This window comes from Penicillium oxalicum, chromosome III (genome assembly GCF_001723175.1).
Source record: "Penicillium oxalicum strain HP7-1 chromosome III, whole genome shotgun sequence".
Classification (NCBI taxonomy): Eukaryota; Fungi; Ascomycota; class Eurotiomycetes; order Eurotiales; family Aspergillaceae; genus Penicillium; species Penicillium oxalicum.
The window spans coordinates 2,693,477-2,712,100 of NC_064652.1; the positions used below are offsets into that span (position 1 = coordinate 2,693,477).

At 51.6% G+C, this 18,624-nt stretch overlaps 4 protein-coding genes across 4 annotated transcripts; 3 read left to right on the forward strand and 1 right to left on the reverse strand.

Annotated features, from left to right (window-relative positions):
* Positions 1–178: 178 nt before the first annotated feature.
* POX_c04373 (uncharacterized protein) lies at positions 179–1,527 on the forward strand (the record flags this gene model as incomplete). The annotated part of the gene is made up of 3 exons (XM_050113253.1): positions 179–328; positions 490–786; positions 853–1,527. 3 exons carry the CDS (start codon positions 179–181, stop codon positions 1,525–1,527), a joined length of 1,122 nt encoding a protein of 373 aa, XP_049970809.1.
* A 228-nt stretch (positions 1,528–1,755) lies between these two features.
* POX_c04374 (uncharacterized protein) lies at positions 1,756–2,532 on the reverse strand (the record flags this gene model as incomplete). The annotated part of the gene is made up of 3 exons (XM_050113254.1): positions 1,756–1,909; positions 1,964–2,208; positions 2,326–2,532. 3 exons carry the CDS (start codon positions 2,530–2,532, stop codon positions 1,756–1,758), a joined length of 606 nt encoding a protein of 201 aa, XP_049970810.1.
* Positions 2,533–5,348: 2,816 nt separating this feature from the next.
* Positions 5,349–9,222, forward strand: POX_c04375 (uncharacterized protein; the record flags this gene model as incomplete). Its single annotated transcript, XM_050113255.1, has 2 exons — positions 5,349–7,810; positions 8,127–9,222. The coding sequence occupies 2 exons, from the start codon at positions 5,349–5,351 to the stop codon at positions 9,220–9,222; spliced, it is 3,558 nt and encodes a 1,185-aa protein (XP_049970811.1).
* Positions 9,223–11,258: 2,036 nt separating this feature from the next.
* POX_c04376 (uncharacterized protein) lies at positions 11,259–15,205 on the forward strand (the record flags this gene model as incomplete). Its single annotated transcript, XM_050113256.1, has 2 exons — positions 11,259–11,505; positions 11,565–15,205. 2 exons carry the CDS (start codon positions 11,259–11,261, stop codon positions 15,203–15,205), a joined length of 3,888 nt encoding a protein of 1,295 aa, XP_049970812.1.
* Between the last annotated feature and the right edge of the window lie 3,419 nt (positions 15,206–18,624).

Consider the following 18,624-nt stretch of genomic DNA (forward strand, 5'->3'; position numbering starts at 1 on the left):
AGACAAAAAGACAATTGATAGTCGTGTCTTTTGTCTTATACCCGTGGTTCTAGCAAAGTGCCCTCAAACTTGGACTCGATTCGGCACTGGTCGCACGACATTTTACGACTTATCACCCCGCCAACTTTTCCTAAACTTTGACCAGAGAGCGCTGTTAGTCCGCGGCGACTCGCTAACAATGGCTTTCAGCTTCGGCTTTTCTGGGGATGACATTGACATGGATGATTCCGAGGTCAATGATGGTGTGCCGGAGATAGTGCCTTCAAGGGGTACTACAAATTCGCTTCCCGAGCTGGTGAAGGCCTGCAGGCATGACATCGACGAGTGGGTGAGTCGCGTAGTTTTTTTTTAAAAAAAAAAAATTGCCCTTAAAAAATATGCCGAATGCTTCGTTTGAAATTCCCAGCCACAAGATAGCTGCTTTGGCTGTTCTCTGGGGGGTTGCATATCTCAACCGATTCCTTGAACGAGTACTAAATCCCCGTCCAGCTCTCAATACTTCCATCACAAATTTATTACAATCGGCTTCCAATTGGCAATCCGCCCATTGTCATTGCGCGTCGCGAGATCTTCGACATTCGCACTCAATTAATGGCTGAAGACAATGAGAAGTACGACAATGCCGAACTGATCGCCGGTCTCGAAGAAGGTGACCTGAAGCCACAATTTTACGAAGGCGGCTTCAAAACGTGGGAATGTGCCCTCGACCTTGCCAAATTGGTCAGCGAAGATAACGAGATGATTGAATCACTTAATGATTCCCAAACGACAGTTCATCTTATCGAGGTAAGTGCCACCCTCGTCAGAGGCTCGCGTTGGTTGATAGTTGTACTGAGATTGTGGAATCATTAGCTCGGCGCGGGTACTGCAGTACCCTCGTTGACACTTTTTGCCCATATCCTGGCGCAAACAAGCCCAACTGAGAACATCGCCACAGTTCGGCCCAAGGCGCACTTCACCTTTGCAGATTACAACGATGCAGTGCTTCGCCTTGTCACGCTTCCCAATCTGATCTTAACGTGGCAGAACAGCCGCCAGCAGATTCTGGTAGAGGAGAATCCGGCGCAGACCTCTTCCCGCTCGGAGCAAGACGAGGAATTGGATATCACGCCCGAGCTTGTGGCCGAGTTCAGGAACGATCTTGCTCAGCGCGGCATTACCATTGATCTCATCTCCGGTGCCTGGTCCCCTGAATTTGTCGACTTGGTGTTTTCTCAACCTGGTCTTGGGAATTGTAAGACGTTGGTACTTGCCAGCGAAACAATCTATTCACCGGCAACATTGCTGCCATTTTCGGAGACTCTTGTGGCGTTGCTGCGCCGCTCGGGGACGCAAGCGAATAGAACCCGTGCTTTGATTGCGGCCAAAAAAGTCTACTTTGGAGTCGGGGGAGGCGTTGACGAATTCCTTGCAGTACTCAAGAGCGTGTGTGGGGATGAATTGCATGTCGAGCAAAGATTGGACGTGCAATCAGAGGGTGTTGGCCGAGTGGTGCTAGAAGTCGAGCCTTGTTCCAACGGTGTATGATCAATGACTCATCCAGTAAACGATCTCACAGGGTCATTCATCCCTGGAGTCCAAAGATGCAAATGTCTTGAAACAAGTGGAATTCCAAGGATCCAGATTGTCAAAGTGAAATTCCCGATCCTAGCGTATATGTACATGTTTTGCTCCCCGTTGCTTGTCTTTTACTAGACAAGTCGAATCAATGAAAAAAGAAAACGAAAAGAGATCAAAAATAGTCGATTTGTACGCTTATTCGTACACGGACTGGTACTTGCCATCCTTCATGCGCGCGACGCGGGCCTTTTCCATCTCCTGGTTTTGGCGCTCGTAGTGGGCAGTCACGGCGCTAAGGTCAGCTTGAGAGCCAGGGGAAACATTGTACGGAGGAACAGAGTTAAAGAGCCTATCAGATCATTAGGTTTCACGTTTCACGATGGAAGGGTTACGGGGAACGTACTCGGGCTGCCTAAGCTCATAGTGGCTGGGGTGACCTTGGGACTGGAACAGGTGGCGGTCCTCAGCAGCCTTCTCAAGCAGAGCTGTGTGCATAGCGTTGCGCTGTTCAAGTACCTCCTGGGAGGTGCTGAACTTCTTCACCAGGCCGGAGATGAAGGACTCGGAGCCGGATTCCTGGCTGGCAGCGCTGGCGCGGTAGAGGAGGTATGAGCCCGCAATGGCACCAACGGTCACGTAGAAGCTTCGCTATTGGACAGAAGAGCTTTTGTTAGCGGATATGCTCATACAATGCGCAGCCATCACAGGCTCTCCGTGCTTCTGTGCAAGTTCGTGGGCTGAACCAGCGGGGAAGGAGCAGCTTACGCCGAAGCTCTCGTTGACGGGCTCGGAGTGGGCGGAGTGAGAGCCAAACCGACGAGGGGTCTGACGCAGCAGCTGCCGCGTCGTGGCGGCTGAACTTCTGGCGGCGAACATGACTGTGAGGTGAGAATTGGCAAGGGACAAGTAGATGATGCCTTCGCGGGCGGTGGTCATCGGTTGAAGTTGCGATCCGATAATGTCACGTGACATGGCCTGAATAGAGCCTAGCGCCAATCCCGTCCCATAGTCTGGTGCCTCTATATGCGGGAGTGTTTTTTGAGATGATCTGCTTCCCCTGCAATTGATGACTGATTCTTGCAATTATATTTCTCTCTTAAAATGACCTCGAAATTTGCTCTTCGGCGAGCCGTCTATATACATGAGCGCTAGGAAGCCCCTATATAAGGTGAAAAATAGTCTCACTCCAAGCTTCACCTCACTGAATGGAAGACAATATTAGACCTGATGGATGTGGGTGACAAACTCGACAACGACACGCGAAGACAATCTCAATCTTTGGGTTCTCATATCAATTCCGTTCTAACATTGAGGGTGATAGTCTTTGCAAGAAGAGTGCTCGGTATTCTACAGTCCTGATCCACGAGTACCTCCTCTTTATGGGCAACCACGCAAATATATTCGTACCACAATGCTATCTAAGGTCTCTAAAGGTTCTTTTAAACTATTAAGCGTGCAGCTGCAGCTGCAAACTTTCGATACAAGTAGACAAAAGAATCGACGGGACAGATCATAATATCTCGGGCCCCCTCGCGAGATGGTGGACGCTTCCCCCCTGTCAAGCTCAGCACAACTCCGAGTGAATGATGGGACCTCCTAAGAATCAGGTCAGATCTGAGGCGTGAATCTGAATGTGGATTCTAGTATGATCAAAACCCAATATTTTGTAAAGTAGAAGACAGAAAGTGCTACTTGCTTGGATCATCGCCCTTCTTGACATTCTTCGCTCTTGCGTCTCAACGGGGAGCTTCCTACGTGCTATGGGTAGAAAATCATTTGGACCCGTATGAATGAGCTATATTGAATTGTGTGACGGGACCCATGGCCCTTGAGAGGCTTGCCGGATTGTGACTTGGGATATGTTTGAGTGTCTCTTACTACTTCCTCCATACCGTACTGCTTCCGAAAACTATAACATTCGATAAAAGCCAAACCCTGGACGTATTGTGAGCAGCAGGTAATCTGTTCCGAGGCTGTAAGTAGCACATACAAGACAGGGTGATGTTGCTGGTATGCCCGCATAGACATCCTTCTGAGCGGACATGTCCGAACTACTTCATCTGGGTCTTTTCAATGACTCTGCGGAAGCAAGGCAATATTAGCTAGAAATTGATTTTCACCTGAGAACTTCTGCGCGTTCTGCTCATTTTCCACCATCTCCTTTACGAATCATGGTCCCGGGAGGGCCAGCGTCACTGGCATACTGGAACGTGGGGAACGATTCTTCATGTCACGCCAGCGATATAATACTTGTGCATCATTCGAGAAAGAAGCAAAGACAGAGAAATAAGAGCGCCTGGAATTACTCATGTATTTGATCTATTCGAAGGTACGTCGATTTCCACTTGCCTTCCAGCCAGATGCAAGTGACCAAAGTGGGCACCTGCTGGTCCGAGACGCATTCTAGATTTGATACATCGACCACTTGAAGAAGTTATTTGGCCAAAAGCAAGGGTCCTAAACGACGTGTTCAGCGCACGGATTGTAGACGAGTCGAACAGAACAGGCTCTCCGCGACGGGCCACCTGACGGACTCGTCAAGTAATGGAGTCACGCATCCAGATACATGGAAACATCTCGTTGCATTGTTGTTCGGGTTCCCGTCAGACCACGACAACGCTTGCCCTACAACGGTAACCGTACCGTATCTCCTTTACGGCTCCAAGGGTGCCCAAGTTTGTTGATGCCCAACGCCCAACGCGCACTAAGGCATCCGTCCTATTGGCTTGGACAAGTTACCACGGCCTGGATTGAAATCAGTGATGCTCTCCTAGGGCGCCGATCGGTGTCTCGCTTAGCGAGGCTGGGTGTCAGTATTGACTGACTATTGGGCTCGGGTCCTCATTTTCAAGCCGAGCCTGGCGGGCAGTGCACCAACCGCACATTGCACCAGTATTCGGGTGTAATAAACATCCACACTACGGTTCGGTCCGTCGCGGTTCTGCCCAAAAAATGACTACCAAAGAACCAAATGCCACAGCCTTACACGACCGTCTACTTCGTGTGAGTCGGCCGAGGCGAAGGACTGGCGCGACGGAACACGCGCTCGTGTTGGTTCTGACCACGTGTGTGTGGTCATGTCTCGATACGGTGGTATTCTTCCAATACAGACGAGACTGTATGAACGTACTGTAGGCCTTCCACAGCCAGTCCGCTCGGCGCCCATCGACTCCCCCACACAAATGTGAAAATAGATTCCCGTTGTAGTTAGGTGCATCGCCGGGGTTCTTGAGTTTATGATACTCGTCTTGTAGATTTTCTTCTTCTCTGCTTCTTTCTGATACATGTCCACACGATCACAATCCATTATATCCACCCCAGTCTCAAGAGATTGAGAACCAAACCGCCCGACAGTATCTCTGGACGAAGACTGGCTGCCTCGTCTTCGTGTATCACTCTCATTTGCGTACTTGAGGCCCACGACAGGTTTACGCCCTCCAAAAGTCAGGCCCACTGGCTCTGGTGTACTCTCTCACACTCTCCTCCTTTCTCTGCCCAAGCCCTCCGTTTCGTGTGCCTTGAGCTTTTGAATCTCCCAACTTCCCCTGCGCATCCTGATCTTCGTGCCTACTCGCATCTGTAGTAGGCCATCTTGGGACTATATTTCAAAGTCATTGCCGGATCCATCTTGCAAATGTACACTGCGGAGCAAAATCGCCTCATCATTCAGCCGACTCGACGATTAGGTCCCAGTCGCACTTTTGCACACAATAATCCCCTCAGCTTATTGGGAACACGTCTGCTTCTATTCTCAACCAACTCTCTCGGGCACCCATCCACCGGCCACCATGGTGCTAGGTAGCAAGAAGTCCAAAACCAATGCGAAGCATGGCAAAGTTGCAACGAAGCAGAAGAATAAGAAGGCACCAAGCCCTGATGTCGCTGGAGCTTCAGAGCCCACAGAAATCATCGAATCCAGTGAAAGTCAGACACCTGCTGGAACGCCGCCCAGTGTCAGTCCGAGGCTTCCGACAGCAGCATTTGAATGCGCCGAGACCCCGGAACCATTGACTCGCATAGCAGAGGCTGTCCCTGAAAAGACCATCTGTGTGAACGATTTTCTCGAGGAAGAGGCCCCTGCGGTCTTGCCCTCTCCCTCCTTGGCGTCTCTTGTGACGACGTCTCGAAACGAGGCGGAACAGAAACAGCCACGCCCCTCGGAGCAATGTTTTGAGCAATCGCCCGAAGAACACCGCGTTGAAGAGCTGCCTGAAGATCATTATCGTCTGAAAGAAAGCCACAGCCCTCGACACGAAGCGCCCGAAGAACGGTCAGAGTATCACCCCGAGCATCAGAGGTCCCAGCCATCCACACGCCAGGGTACACCCAAACCATCACCAGAAACCACCAAAAGACATCCTACGTACGAGGAAGCATACGCTCAGTATCCGAGCTACTCCGCCTATCCAGCTCATCCAGCGTACCCCACGGAGTACCCGGAAAGGGCGCAACGCTCGTCTCCATTTGCTCCTTATCCGTCACCACCATCTCTGGTGCCGCTTCCATCGCCATCTTTGACTGAAGCACGGTTTATGTCAAGTGCCTCTCCTGAAGCTCACTACTACCCTTACTATCCTCCGCCTCCCCTCCCGTACTCACCCTACGCGGCATCTCAATACTCGGCCCCTTACTATCATTCTCCGGTGCCAAAGGTCAGCAGCCCTCTGGCCCGATCTCATTATTCCTACATGTCACCTGTGATGTCTCCCACTGCAACGCCACCACCGCCGCCTCCTCCGCCTCCAGCTCAGTCAGTAGCGGCGGCTACAGGGGCGCCAGTGCCACCTCCTTCTACCACTCATAGCTATGCATCCGCCACCCAGTCTCCAGTCATGAGTTCGGCGGGCGTTGTCCCACCGTATAGTCCTTACACCCCTCCGCAACCTCATTCTATGGATGGCCACTATATGCAAAGAAGCTACAGTGGATCGAGTCAGCCTTACGCTGCGTCCTTCCAGGCCATCCAAAATCTCGGATTGGGTAACGGGCAGACGAACGAAAACGGCACATTCTCTCCCCCGGAAAATGATCAAGAGCACATTGAATTGCTTCAGCGCATTCAATCTGCCATCCCGGATATCAATCGTCTGCTGCACGGATTCCGTCACACCCATACCAGGTTGAACAGCCGTGAGGCCGAGATCAAACAGATCGGCAATCAACACGAGCAAGCTCTTATGCACAAGGACTTCTACATTGAGGCACTGCAGTCTCAGATGAAGAAGACGGCCAACGAAAGTGCGGAAGAATGCGCCAAGCTCAAGAATATCATTAATGAGCTCCGTCTTGAAGTGGGCGATTTGCAAGAGAAGCAGAAGGACCTCGAGGATGGCTTAGCGACCCATCAAAAGACCAACGAGGAGCTTTCGCAAAGCAAGTCTGACCTCGAAGCGGAGATTAAGAGGCTTGCCGCCGATTTGAAGGCTGCGGCTGACACGCACTCCAAAGAAATTGAGCGTCAAAGAGACGATCACAACAAAGCGCTCGTTACTCAGAAGCAGGAATTGACCGAGCTGTTTGAAGAGATCAAGAACGAAGACGAGAAGGCTGCCTTGGAAACATTGGAGGCTCGCGAGAAGGAACTGCGCGAACAGCACGATTTGGCCAAGACAGAGTGGGAGAAAGAGAAGAAGCTGCTTGAAGATGCTTTGGAGAATCAGCGAGGAGAGCTGGAGACTCTCAAATCCGAACTTGTCTCTACGACTGTCACTCTGGAGAACAAGGAGAACGAGCTGAGCGCTACTCGCAATGAGGTGGCCTCTCGGGTCGCCGACCTCGAGAATAAGCAGATTGAGCTGGATGAGCTAAGAAAGAAAAATGCTGAGGAACTTGAAGGGCTTCGACAGAATCACGCTGGGGAGCAAGATGCTCTACGAACGAGCCATGCCAGTGAATCGGAGACCCTCCGCCAAACTCACCAGGAACAACTCGCCGCTGCTGCTAAGGAATTGGAGGCGAAGGTCTCTGCCCTCGAAACCCAATTCCAGGAACAAGAGCAGCACTGGGAGGCTGAGCGAACCGCCCTGCAAAAGCTCCTGGCCGAGAGGGACGAGGATTTGAGCAGCGTGGAGCGTGAAAAAGAGAAGCTGGAAGGAGACGGACTGATGAAGGAGCAGCAACTTCAGCGCGCAGTGGAGCAGATGCGTTCAACTATCGACAACCTGGATCATGACTGTGACCGACTGCGTCGAACCCTGCAGAGTCTCGGTGAGGCGACGGATTTGAAGGCAACAAAGGGGGATCAATTCTTGTAAGTAGACTGCCCTACCTTGATATTTCCGGCGTTTGATTTTGCGCGATATTTTGCATTTCCAATTACGACTCGACATGATTTATGATCTTTTAAACCATTTTCGCGCCTCTCCATGTCTGCTCATCTCGTCATATCTCGCGCTTTCTTCCTTGGCCATTGCTTTCCGCAATGGGATCCGTCCTGTCTCCTCTACCTACGTCGTATAAAATGTCAACTTCGCATGGTCTTTTGCTCCAGCCGGACTCTTTTTTGACCTTATCATTTAAATCTGCTTCCACAAGGCTCTAACACCTTTTTCCGCGTCGTCTTTTAGTGTGGACTGCTTCGCTCAACTCTCTACCCTTATCGCCGACCTGTCGAACGAGTACTTTACCTATCTCCCTATCGATCCGCCCAAGGACATCTTGTCCAAGATTCCGGCCGAGCTTCCATCTTTCCTCGACAATTCGTCGCCCTCCCGAGCTCTCCGCGCTGCCTACGTGCAACATGTCGTCTCCAAAACTTTGACCTACCGTGTCTTCCAACCATTCCTCTTCACTCTGGGTCGCCGCTACGACAAAGCGGACACGTTCTTCCAAATGCTCTCCACTGATATCCGCCGCAAGTCGGTCCGTCGCGAGGCATTTTGGCGCCAGCAGACACTCAAGGCAGCCTACACTACCTCCGACGCGAAACAATCGATCAATGTAGCCGCCGCAGTCATCGTGGACGAGATTATTGATCAGATACGTCACTTTGCTGACCCTCGTCAACTGGATTCCCTCTTGACCGCAGTGAGGAAGATTGTCAAGCTCGCTGCAGAGACGTGGCGTCATGCGCGAGTTGAGCGAGAGTTGGTGATCGCTCACTTCCCTGCTCCGGACGATGACCTTGCCGAGTCTGATGGCTGGGCCGAGTACACTTCCAGGGAAGAAGTGACCTCTTGTGCAGCCAAGGGCTCTGACCAGTCTGCGTGTCGGCGACACGTTGTACTTCGTACATTCCCACGTATCGTGCGGGAAGCCGCCCACGAAGATTTTGCAAGTGAGCCAGACCGAGCCATCCCATGTGTTTACTCTATGGGGCAGGTGCTTTACATGGATTCTCCGGTGGTGATTGCACGCCTGCAAGAATTAACCAAGCGCCCGGAGGAGGCCATCAAACCAGTCGAGTGTGAGAAATCTCAGCAGCCTGATGAGAAACCAATCACTCCCCCGCTGACTCCCGAAATTGAAGATGCAAAGATCGGGACCCCGGTGCCGGCTCCACCCACATCCCCTCCTGTCCATTGCGTCGTCCCTGCGCCTGTGAGGAACCCACAGCCAACAGGGGGATCCATTCCGCTGCGGAGCTCAACCCCTATCCAGAAGAAGGCAGTGTGTCTTTCACCACCGAGTAGTCCCAGGGCCAAGGGACATGTTCAAACGTGAACTTGAGCAGAGAGAGGGGGTTGAAACGGGTTGTGTTGATTTCAAGCATTTTGAAGTTGTGATTTTGTGCATTCTTTGCGTGTCCGCGTTATGATCTCTTTAGCGTGATGATAATGGGGGAGCCACTTTTCGGGAAGTTCTTGGTATGTTCGTATGTCATGTCGTTGCAGTCAATCTTGTGTCGAGGTTCTTTTTTCTTTCACGTCTTTTCTTCTTCTGGTCTCGTTACTTCCGAGGGAGCAGGGCTAATTTGTATCTCTTTGCATGGTGATTTGATATTTGTCTTTGGCCGTGATCATGTGAGCGTTGATTTCATAGCAGCGATTACTCTTTTCAAGCAGTGTTTGTGCTTTGCCTCTATCGTAGCGTCCTGAGGGGCAGGTGCCTCCTCGTCTCACTATAAGGAATGCCTAGCCTCAAGAAGCGAATCTCCATGGAAGTCCCGACCGCCTTGAGTCACTTTCGATACGGATTTTTGAATTGCATGTCGTGGGAGAGGAAGTGTCTGTAATGGAACGAAGACTAGATGGAATTTCCAGCACCGGGTGATCTTGGAAACATTTTCGAAGACGACCCTCGGGTGGGCGGCAGGACCGGTAGGCCTAGAAATGCCGCCGGGCGATATTCTCGGAAGTACCGTGGCTGTCGAGTCACGACTGCCCTGCACCCGGGCGGCCTGCATCTCTTGAATTACGGGTTCTCAATTCCTGGCTCGGAGAGACAGTTGCGTCTTTTTTTTTGGGTTCGCTCTTCTTTCTTTGTTGGAGGCCATTTCCGTTTTTTTGGCCTAGGAGACTCCCTGTGCTCACACCAGTCCATTGGATATGCAGTCTCGAAATCAAAGTCGAGGGCACGGAGGTGGTGTGGCTGGGTCATGTATGGCGTCGAGGTGCAAATGATGCAAACGGCCCGAGCAGGAGCCCAAGAGGTGGCGCAGCCTTGGATATGACAGTCGACGACTTACTTGGCAGGGAATCGTTCCTGTTTCAGATGCTCCCGTCGGGGTCAATGACTGTTAGCTCGTGGGGACACGAACCGTCCCGTTCTGCCTTGTCTGTGGAATGATGCCATGGTCAACGAAAAGAGACAACGATCCAGAGGGAGACGGTCAATTCCGACTGTGCACGAAAATCGACCAACACAAGCAACAGTGCCGCTCTCCTGTTGCAACCGCAATTGTCGGCGATCAAGAGGTCTTTCTATCAACTCAAGCAAGTGTTTCATGGCTGGCGCGCTACCGGTATAGGCGTCGAAGATCGTAATACTTCACTGCCGCGTCTGGAGGCCGTAGCGCTCTGGCAGTGAAAGGCCAGTAGAGGGAGCGGTGACCAGCCTGGACGGTTATAGAACGCGTCCAGCGCACACAAGAGGCGCTTTGGAGGGGGTACCTGGTACATGAAAGATTAAAGAGTATCCCGTCATGATCACCATGAGCCAAGTACAGTGACTCTTTACCCGGGCGCTAATTGAGGCTCACGACAAGCGGGAACTTGACTCTCAAGGCTGAACCCCCTCTCTCGCGTCCATTGCGGGCACAGGCGCCAATCCGAAATTATTAATGCAGTAGTCTGCATGGGGGTACCGCGACTCGATTCGAAACCACCCTCGACGCTCTTTAGTCTTCTCTTCTCCATCTCCTGGCCATCTTAATTCCTCTTCTTTATTTCCCTTCTATAGTACCCTTCTATAGTACACCAAATCCACAAGCCCCTCTGTTTATTCACAGGGCTGGGATCGCAGGACCTGTCTCCTCCAACAAGCTCGTCACCACGTGTGACTGTACCACGCTAGAACTACCAACCCACCTCTCTTCTTGGCTCTTGTCCTAGTCTTCCTCTCCAGCTGGCCCCCCCAACTCTTCCACTCCCATTTCTACCTTTTGGCCTCCTACCTTTTCCTGAAATCGGCTTCCACCAGGACGGCCCTCCCCCTACCGAACGGGCCAGCAGAGAGGTCCCAACCGGCCAGAACACTGCCTTCCCCCCTCATTTTGAATCGAGGCTTGGGTGAAAGCACAAACACTGGTGTCGATCCCGATGACCGAGAATCTGTATACCAGCTGCCCAGAACTGGCTTCCTCGGATCCGTACCATCACTCCTTCAATGATTTCGGCTCGGCAGTTCCTCTCTCGCCCCCGTCGGAGATCAGCTCACCCGATCGGATGCCTGCTACATGCAGCAATCTCATCTCCGGTCATTCAAGGAAAGATCTAATCTCCGAAATGTCCGCTGATGCTGCTGCTGCTGTTGAGCATCGTCACGGGCACTCCCTCGCTAGCCGGGGTCCCACCATTCACCGTCGGAACCATCCTTCGGGGATCATTTGGACCCATTCCTATCAGCGCAGCCCTCCGATCAGGAGCAAAGCGAGTTCAATGCTTGCGCCATCCGTCTGACTTCCCAGAGTGAGAGTCCGGTTCAATTTTCCATTCCAGTCGAGGAGATGGATCCTCCCACTGGACATCCTCAGGGCTATCTGGCCCTCGGGAAAATTGAAACCAAGATTCTCAGTCAGAGCACCCTGCCTCAAAAGACCAGTGCAAATTCGGGCTTCATGGACCAAGTGGTACCCGAATCTGGGATATTCAGTCAGGGGACGTCTCTGCTTCTGGATGACAGTGTGTCTTCATCGGCTGTCGGGGATACGCAATGGCTAGCGTCCACAGCGTTTGATACGGACACGACCCTCTACACTGGCTCTGAGCCCCTGGTGCCCAGCCCGTTGTCCATGCCGGAGATGACTTGGGCACAGGACAATCTCCTTGCCCTTCCGCCTGAAGAGACAATGCCTTTTGTGGCCGGCGAGGAACCGCCGCATGAGAGTCTAACAAACGGCCTGCCTAGGCTGATGATTCCCACCGACTATGCATCTGAGTCTCTGCCGGTGCGGGGACGAAGTCCCATCATCACCATTTCTGCGACCTCGCGAGGAGACTCGCCAGATGAGCACGTGCCCGAGGCGGCTCCCAGTCGGCTATTGCTGTCACCCACTGGCCACGATGAGGAGATCGATGGATATGAAAACCGCGAGAATGACCACCACTCCCCCTACTCCACGCCCGTCGATTCAATCCACAGCGGTAGTCATGCACAGGCTTCCGCAAGGATGCGGCACGGCCTCGACCCTTTTTCACGAGGGGACGAATACGGACCGAGTCCCAACGAGATCGATGCTCAAAACAAACAAGATAAAAAGAATAAAGAAGTTGGCCAGTGGACAGAGACTGTCTCGATCTGCGCCAACGATGCCGATGAGATGTTTCCGGATTCACCGAGAGGTCGTCCAAAGGTATCGAGTCGTATACGCGCTCTCAGCACTGGCGATCGCCCCTTCCAGCAAGCCGATTACTTCAACTTGACGGAAAGCCAGCGGTTGATTGTGGGTCCCGGCTTGATGGTGCACGAGAGTAGCGACGACGGGGTTGCAAGCGAGGACGACTCGGACAGTAGCTCAGCGCGATACTCTCCCCCAATGCCCGTTGGCGATCTTCAAGGGGAAGATCAACCTCCTCTAGTGGTAGCTTCGCCAGAGCTTGTTGCTTCCCCGGAAGAAGCATTCCCGATGTGGCAGCATGATGCGCCGCGGGAGCCTCTGCACGAGCCGGTAAGGAAACAGCCTCAGACTTCAGCATTTGCCATGGCCAAATTTCAGGAATATGCAAGAGAGCAAGATGCAGCTTCCATCACGGCAACGATCGATGCCGACAGCATCCGAAACCTGAGCATAAGCTTGGAGCAGTCTCTGAGGTTTCCGCAAGAGACAAAAAGGAAGAGCAACAGCTGGAGCAGCAACTTCTTTTCCAAACGTGGCGTCCGAAGTAGCGTCCAGCACGCACATGAAAAATTAAAACGACAAGCCTCGGATTTGTCACTGGCAAGCGCGACCCCTGCTGATCCAACTGTGGACACGGGGCTCGCCATGCCCCAGCGAAAAGAGAGTTCTGGTTCCAGCTATCGACATCGATTGAGTTTAGCCGGCAGGCACTCCCCAAGGCCGCATTCTCGTTCTCCGAGCCTCACGAGTGCGTTAATGTCAATGACGGGGCAGATGGCTGCGGTTGGAGGCAGCCGCTCTGTTCAAGCAGCATCGCCTCAGCCGGATACTGTTCCGAAACTCTCCACGGCCAAATGGAGCCGAGATCGTGCCAAAAGCGAATTGCCACGACCGAGCACGCCAGGGTTATTCAGCCTAATCAAAACTTATGGAGGTCCGCCCGTCGCCAGCTTGGCGAGATTCCATAAGGCAGACCTCCATTCCGCGGACACGAAAGCAGACCTGGTTCCTAAAGCCGAGATGGCAGATGCTGAGGATCACGAGGAAATCGACCCCGGCAAGGATGAAAAACATGTGATGGACTTTTCAATGCCGCCCACATTGCCCGTGCCAAGCAAGGATGGCTTCAAGTCACAGATCATGCAGTTGAATCCGCGACTAAATTCGTGTCTGATCGACCGCTTTGCTGACGAGCAGGTTCGTCGGTACCGTAAACTGGTCGAGTTCCAGCAAAAGCATGCCGCCGCGATTGCCAAAGGCTCCTGTCAATCGGGTCCTTTCTGCTTCGCGCTGGGTGGACGAGCAGAATTGCTGCCTCTGCGTAGAAACGCTGCTGATGGGGAAAACGGCCATGTGCAGTTTCGTGTGGTGCATGATCATGACCCATCTCTCGGCTCGAGCGAAGGGGCAGTGGCGGCAGCTCAATTTCCCCCTGGCGTACCCCTTCCGCCTGTTTCTCGGTTGCCAGCTCGATTTGAGTGCCCGGTTTGCTTCCAAGTGAAAGAAATCCACAAACCTTCTGACTGGTCAAAGCACATCTACGAGGATATACAGCCGTTTACGTGCACGTTTCCCGAGTGTACCGAGCCAAAGTCCTTCAAACGCAAGGCCGACTGGGTTCGTCATGAAGGTGAACGACACCGTCAACAGGAATGGTGGACCTGTTCAATGAAGGAGTGCTCGCACAAATGCTATCGAAAAAACAATTTCATCCAGCATTTGGTACGAGAGCACAAGTTGGGAGACGACAAGACGGTCACGAGCAAGATGTGCCGAGACTATGATGGCTCTGTGAAATCGATCGATCAGTTGGTTGAGGAATGTAAGGGAACCGCGGACCAGACCCCAGATATGGAGCCTTGTCGGTTCTGTGGAAATCACTGTGGCACATGGAAAAAATTAACGGCGCATCTGGGGAAACACATGGAGCAATTGGCTATGCCGGTCTTGCAGTTGGCCAGGCAGATTGGCGGCGCCTCGTATCCGACGATCCAGGCGCAGGACGAACACGTTCTTTCCTCGTCAAACTCGTTTGAGAAAGTGGTTGACAGCAGTGGCGGCAACAACAACAATGCTGCGGCCGATCCCTTCCCAGCTCAAGTCGCGGTGCCACCGCAGTTTCACGATCTTACCCCATCCGCCCAGGCTTGCGTCTACTCTGTGGATGCTCCTAGTATCAGCTACACGAGCATGACTGGCGGCGATATCCTGATGGAGCCCGAGCAGATGATCGACACCCTGCAGCCGAATTCCCAATTTGGTGATCAGTTCGCTGCCACGGACCTGTATAATGCAGGCCACACCCAGCCTACAGCCACGACATCCGCCACATTGAATGCCCCAAGCCACGCACATTCCAATCTTCATGCCCATGCCCTTGCCAACGCCCACGCTCAACTTCAGCCCCCCTTCCGACCGCCCCATCCCTCACATCGAATGTCTGTCTCGTATCCGCCTCTGTACCCGCCAAGATCACCGGGTCCAGTGATCACTCCAAATTCCTATTCCGTCACTTCCCAACTGCCGCCCCAGGCGCAGCCGATGCAGCCGGCCCCCGCTTCGGCGGTCATGGGGTTGAGCTCGGTTTATGAAGTCCAGCGGCAAGAACAGAGCGGGTATCCAGCATACCAACCAATGGTTCCGACCAACTCGTACGTACATGTGCACGGACAGTACGGGTCGGGAAGTCATTCCTCGCAGATGGGATAGGCGAGTGATCGACTCGCATTGTATTCTTCATTATTTTTGTGCTTTATCCTACCATGGCGCTTGTACTGTGTAATGCATGCTCTGATGAATCGTGTACAATTTTCCTTCTGGTTATGCTCCTGCTTTGTACCACCCTTGTGCTCAATCCGTGTGCTTCTTTCGAGGCAGGATCAAGCTGGTCTGCGCCCCATTTGACTGGTCCATGTTTACATTACCGTCGGCCTTTTTGCATCGATTTGGATGTGGTTTCCGTGGCTGAAGGCTTTGTCGTTCTTTGCTTTCTGCGATTTTGTTTGTGGCTTCTATACCCCCCCATGCGAGGAGTGCATCATCATGTTTTCCAATATTTTTATGTCATGCTAGGCTAGTCTCTCAGGTCATTCCGTGGACCTCTCGGTCAAATAGAGTTGTTATTAATATTTTATGAGGCCTGCATGGGAATCATACTCGAAGCTTGGAACTCTCCTTTCATTAAAGGTGTCTTGAACTTGGTAACCGGGCTGTACCTACCATTTTGTGGAATATCAAATCTTTGAGACTCCAAGCTTGGAAAGTTTGGTGATATTGATCCGAACGGGTAGCGAGCCGGGTGAGGGTATATAATCGCACGATCAAACCTCCCCCGCTCTGAGGGGCATTCCATCATTCATCTGATCCGTCAGTGTACATGTAAGCCACCTAGATCACCCAATTGCCCAGTGCCGTGTATATTTAAGCTACTATATCTACTAACTATGTGAGTATTATCTTCATCCATTACCCCTGTCGGGTGAGGTCACTAACTGATATCTGATACGATAAACGACATTCTGTGAAAGAAAGAAAAAAAAATAAACAAAAAGACCAGTCCTCTCAGCTCAAAAGATGGATTCGTCTCTGAGTAATACCTTGATAATCTTGAACCGGATTACATTCCTAGCTACTGTAGATGCCGGTAAGCCCTCGAAAGGCAGTGCTGCCGAGCCCGTCTCGTTACAATTCCAACACGGCCTTGAACCAGCTGGTGCTATTATATGGTTTCGCTGTGCATATTCAGGAGTAACGGGCTGGGGGTAGGTCAAGGTGCAGCAGGGGTTTTTGAGTATATATGGTATAAGCTGGAAGGTGAGAATTGGAGGGGGAACAAAGTGAAAACAAAAAAAAACAAACAAACAAACATGAGAATGTTGAAAAGGAATAAAAAGAGCGGAAATCGATTAATGAATGATCAGTGTGTCGTGTCGTGGATCCCGGTCCTGGTCGGATCGTCGGGAATGATCTGAACATGGCGAGTCAAAACTCGTGACTTAAAAGGTGGAAGTTGGAATCTCTGGGCCTGTGGAACTCAAACTAATCATTGCAGATCGTCACCGTCGACTTCCTTATCCACCACTGAGGTACTATACTGTAGATTCTCCCCTAACGAATGTGTAATGGATCCAGAGCACTGGATACGTTTTATCCTCTCTTTTCCAATCTGTTCGTCGCGTGTGGCGTCTGGCTCTCCCCCCTCCCGGTCAGCCTGGTCAAATCAAGCCTCTCTACAGTGCAGTAGGCAGTACAGTCAGTCCAGATGAATACCCGGGAGACACATCCGGCAGGTAGAAATCAACTAGAACCTGTAACACAGCACATGTACCAGAGCAGTATCAAAGTACTTTGCTTATGCACTTCTTTTTCGGCAGTAGTGGCGGTGGGCGGTGGATCCGTGAGTCTGGGCTTCCATCTGATTTGCGGCGTCCCCGCGACCTCTAGATTTGCTAGTATTCTCGGATGTGCATCCCATTGCATGAAGTGCGTCTGAGAGATCACATTTTAGTGGGGATGAGTGTTCAACAACGAACGATTCCCTTTTCTTTTGTTTTCTCTTTTTTGGGGGGATTTCTGAATGGCCAGTGTAATGATGCATGGCTGTGCTTGGATTGGCCCGGGTTGATGATAAGGTTAGACCTTATGTACCTTTACCTTTAGTGAGTGGGTGGAATGAGGGATTTTGTGTAGAACGATGGGGGGGAGTGGGTTATAGGTCTCAATTTCAATGGGCCTGGATATAGAATCCTTTTTTATTTTTCGTGTCACCTAGGTGGCCGATACATATTGCCAAGTAAAGGAGGGAAAAAAAAGAAAATCCATCATGTTAGGAATTGGAAGGTGGAAAGGCGAGTGCTTTGCTTTTGACGCGTGCTTTTTTGGTTTTTTTTTAACGGATTGAGGGAACGAGAGATGTAGTGTTACCTAGAAACCACTATCTGAGTAGTTTGTCAATTGTCAGTGCTCGTGACAAATTGCATGTTCATGACAAGCTTGCTCGGGAGTTTTTCAGGTTCTTGTCGTCATTGTATCCCATGTTGATCGCAATTTACTCTTCGAAGAGGAGAGTTGCGGGAACCCGACGAGCGCGTGGTTGACAGAATGTCAGGTCTGTTTCAGAATCAAATAGAGAGAAGCTTATTTTTTTTGTTGGTCTTCCCTTTCCCTTTCCCAAGATCCTTGCTTGAGGCAAGCTTCATTCTTCATCCAGTCTCGCTTATAACGGCTAGAGAAGAGAAATGCCCTATTCAGGCATACGCTCGATGTTGGGGCTGGGGATTGTGTACAGTGTGAAAGGTGTACACACACGAGTAACACGTTAGGTGGACTCGTGAAGTATGCAGGGCTTCCAGTTCAGGCTCACAGCCCGTCATCCCTTGCCGAACGGTACGAGATTCCTGTTCTCAATGTGGATAGCAGTGCGTGACTCAGGATCATGTCGAATGGGAGAATGGGAACAAGATGTGTCGATCGCCCTGTCACTCCTCCGTGTGTACCGATCTAGTTGGATCTCCGGTGGGGATGAACGGGGCCGGGGATGACATGCGAAGGTCTACGACAGAAAGAGATGAGGGGGAAAAAAGGTGAACAGGAAACAAGGGAGAGGAAACTCAATTTGTGGGAGATGAGAGGGGGGAATCATATTCGTCAGATGGTGTATCTTGATATGTATGCAAAAGATAAACTCGTTCAAGGTTTTCATGGGAGGTCGATTGCGGGAGTGTGGATAATTCGTCATTGGAGTTGTGCATGCGCTTGAATTTCTCCAAAAAGCATGAATAGAGAGATGTTCCAAGGAGATGGCTCGTAGATACATTATTACCTCACTGCTTTCCGAGTAAATAAAAAGTATACACGATCCTCAGCTGGAATCAGCCACCTCCATGATGACTAACCGTCGCTACGACTTTGGCCTTGAACCTTGCAAGTGACCCCTTTCGAGTCACTTATCTCCTGCTCAGTACAGCAGTCAACACCATTTTTTTTCCCTCGGTGATTCCCTCTCGACATCAGCTCACAGTATGGGTATACAAAGAAGGGAGCGTGAATCGAGTATGCCTGGTGAATCAAGGGATAAGACACGCATTCCACAGCTGTTTCGGCACTCCCTATGCACTCCCAGTACGGGC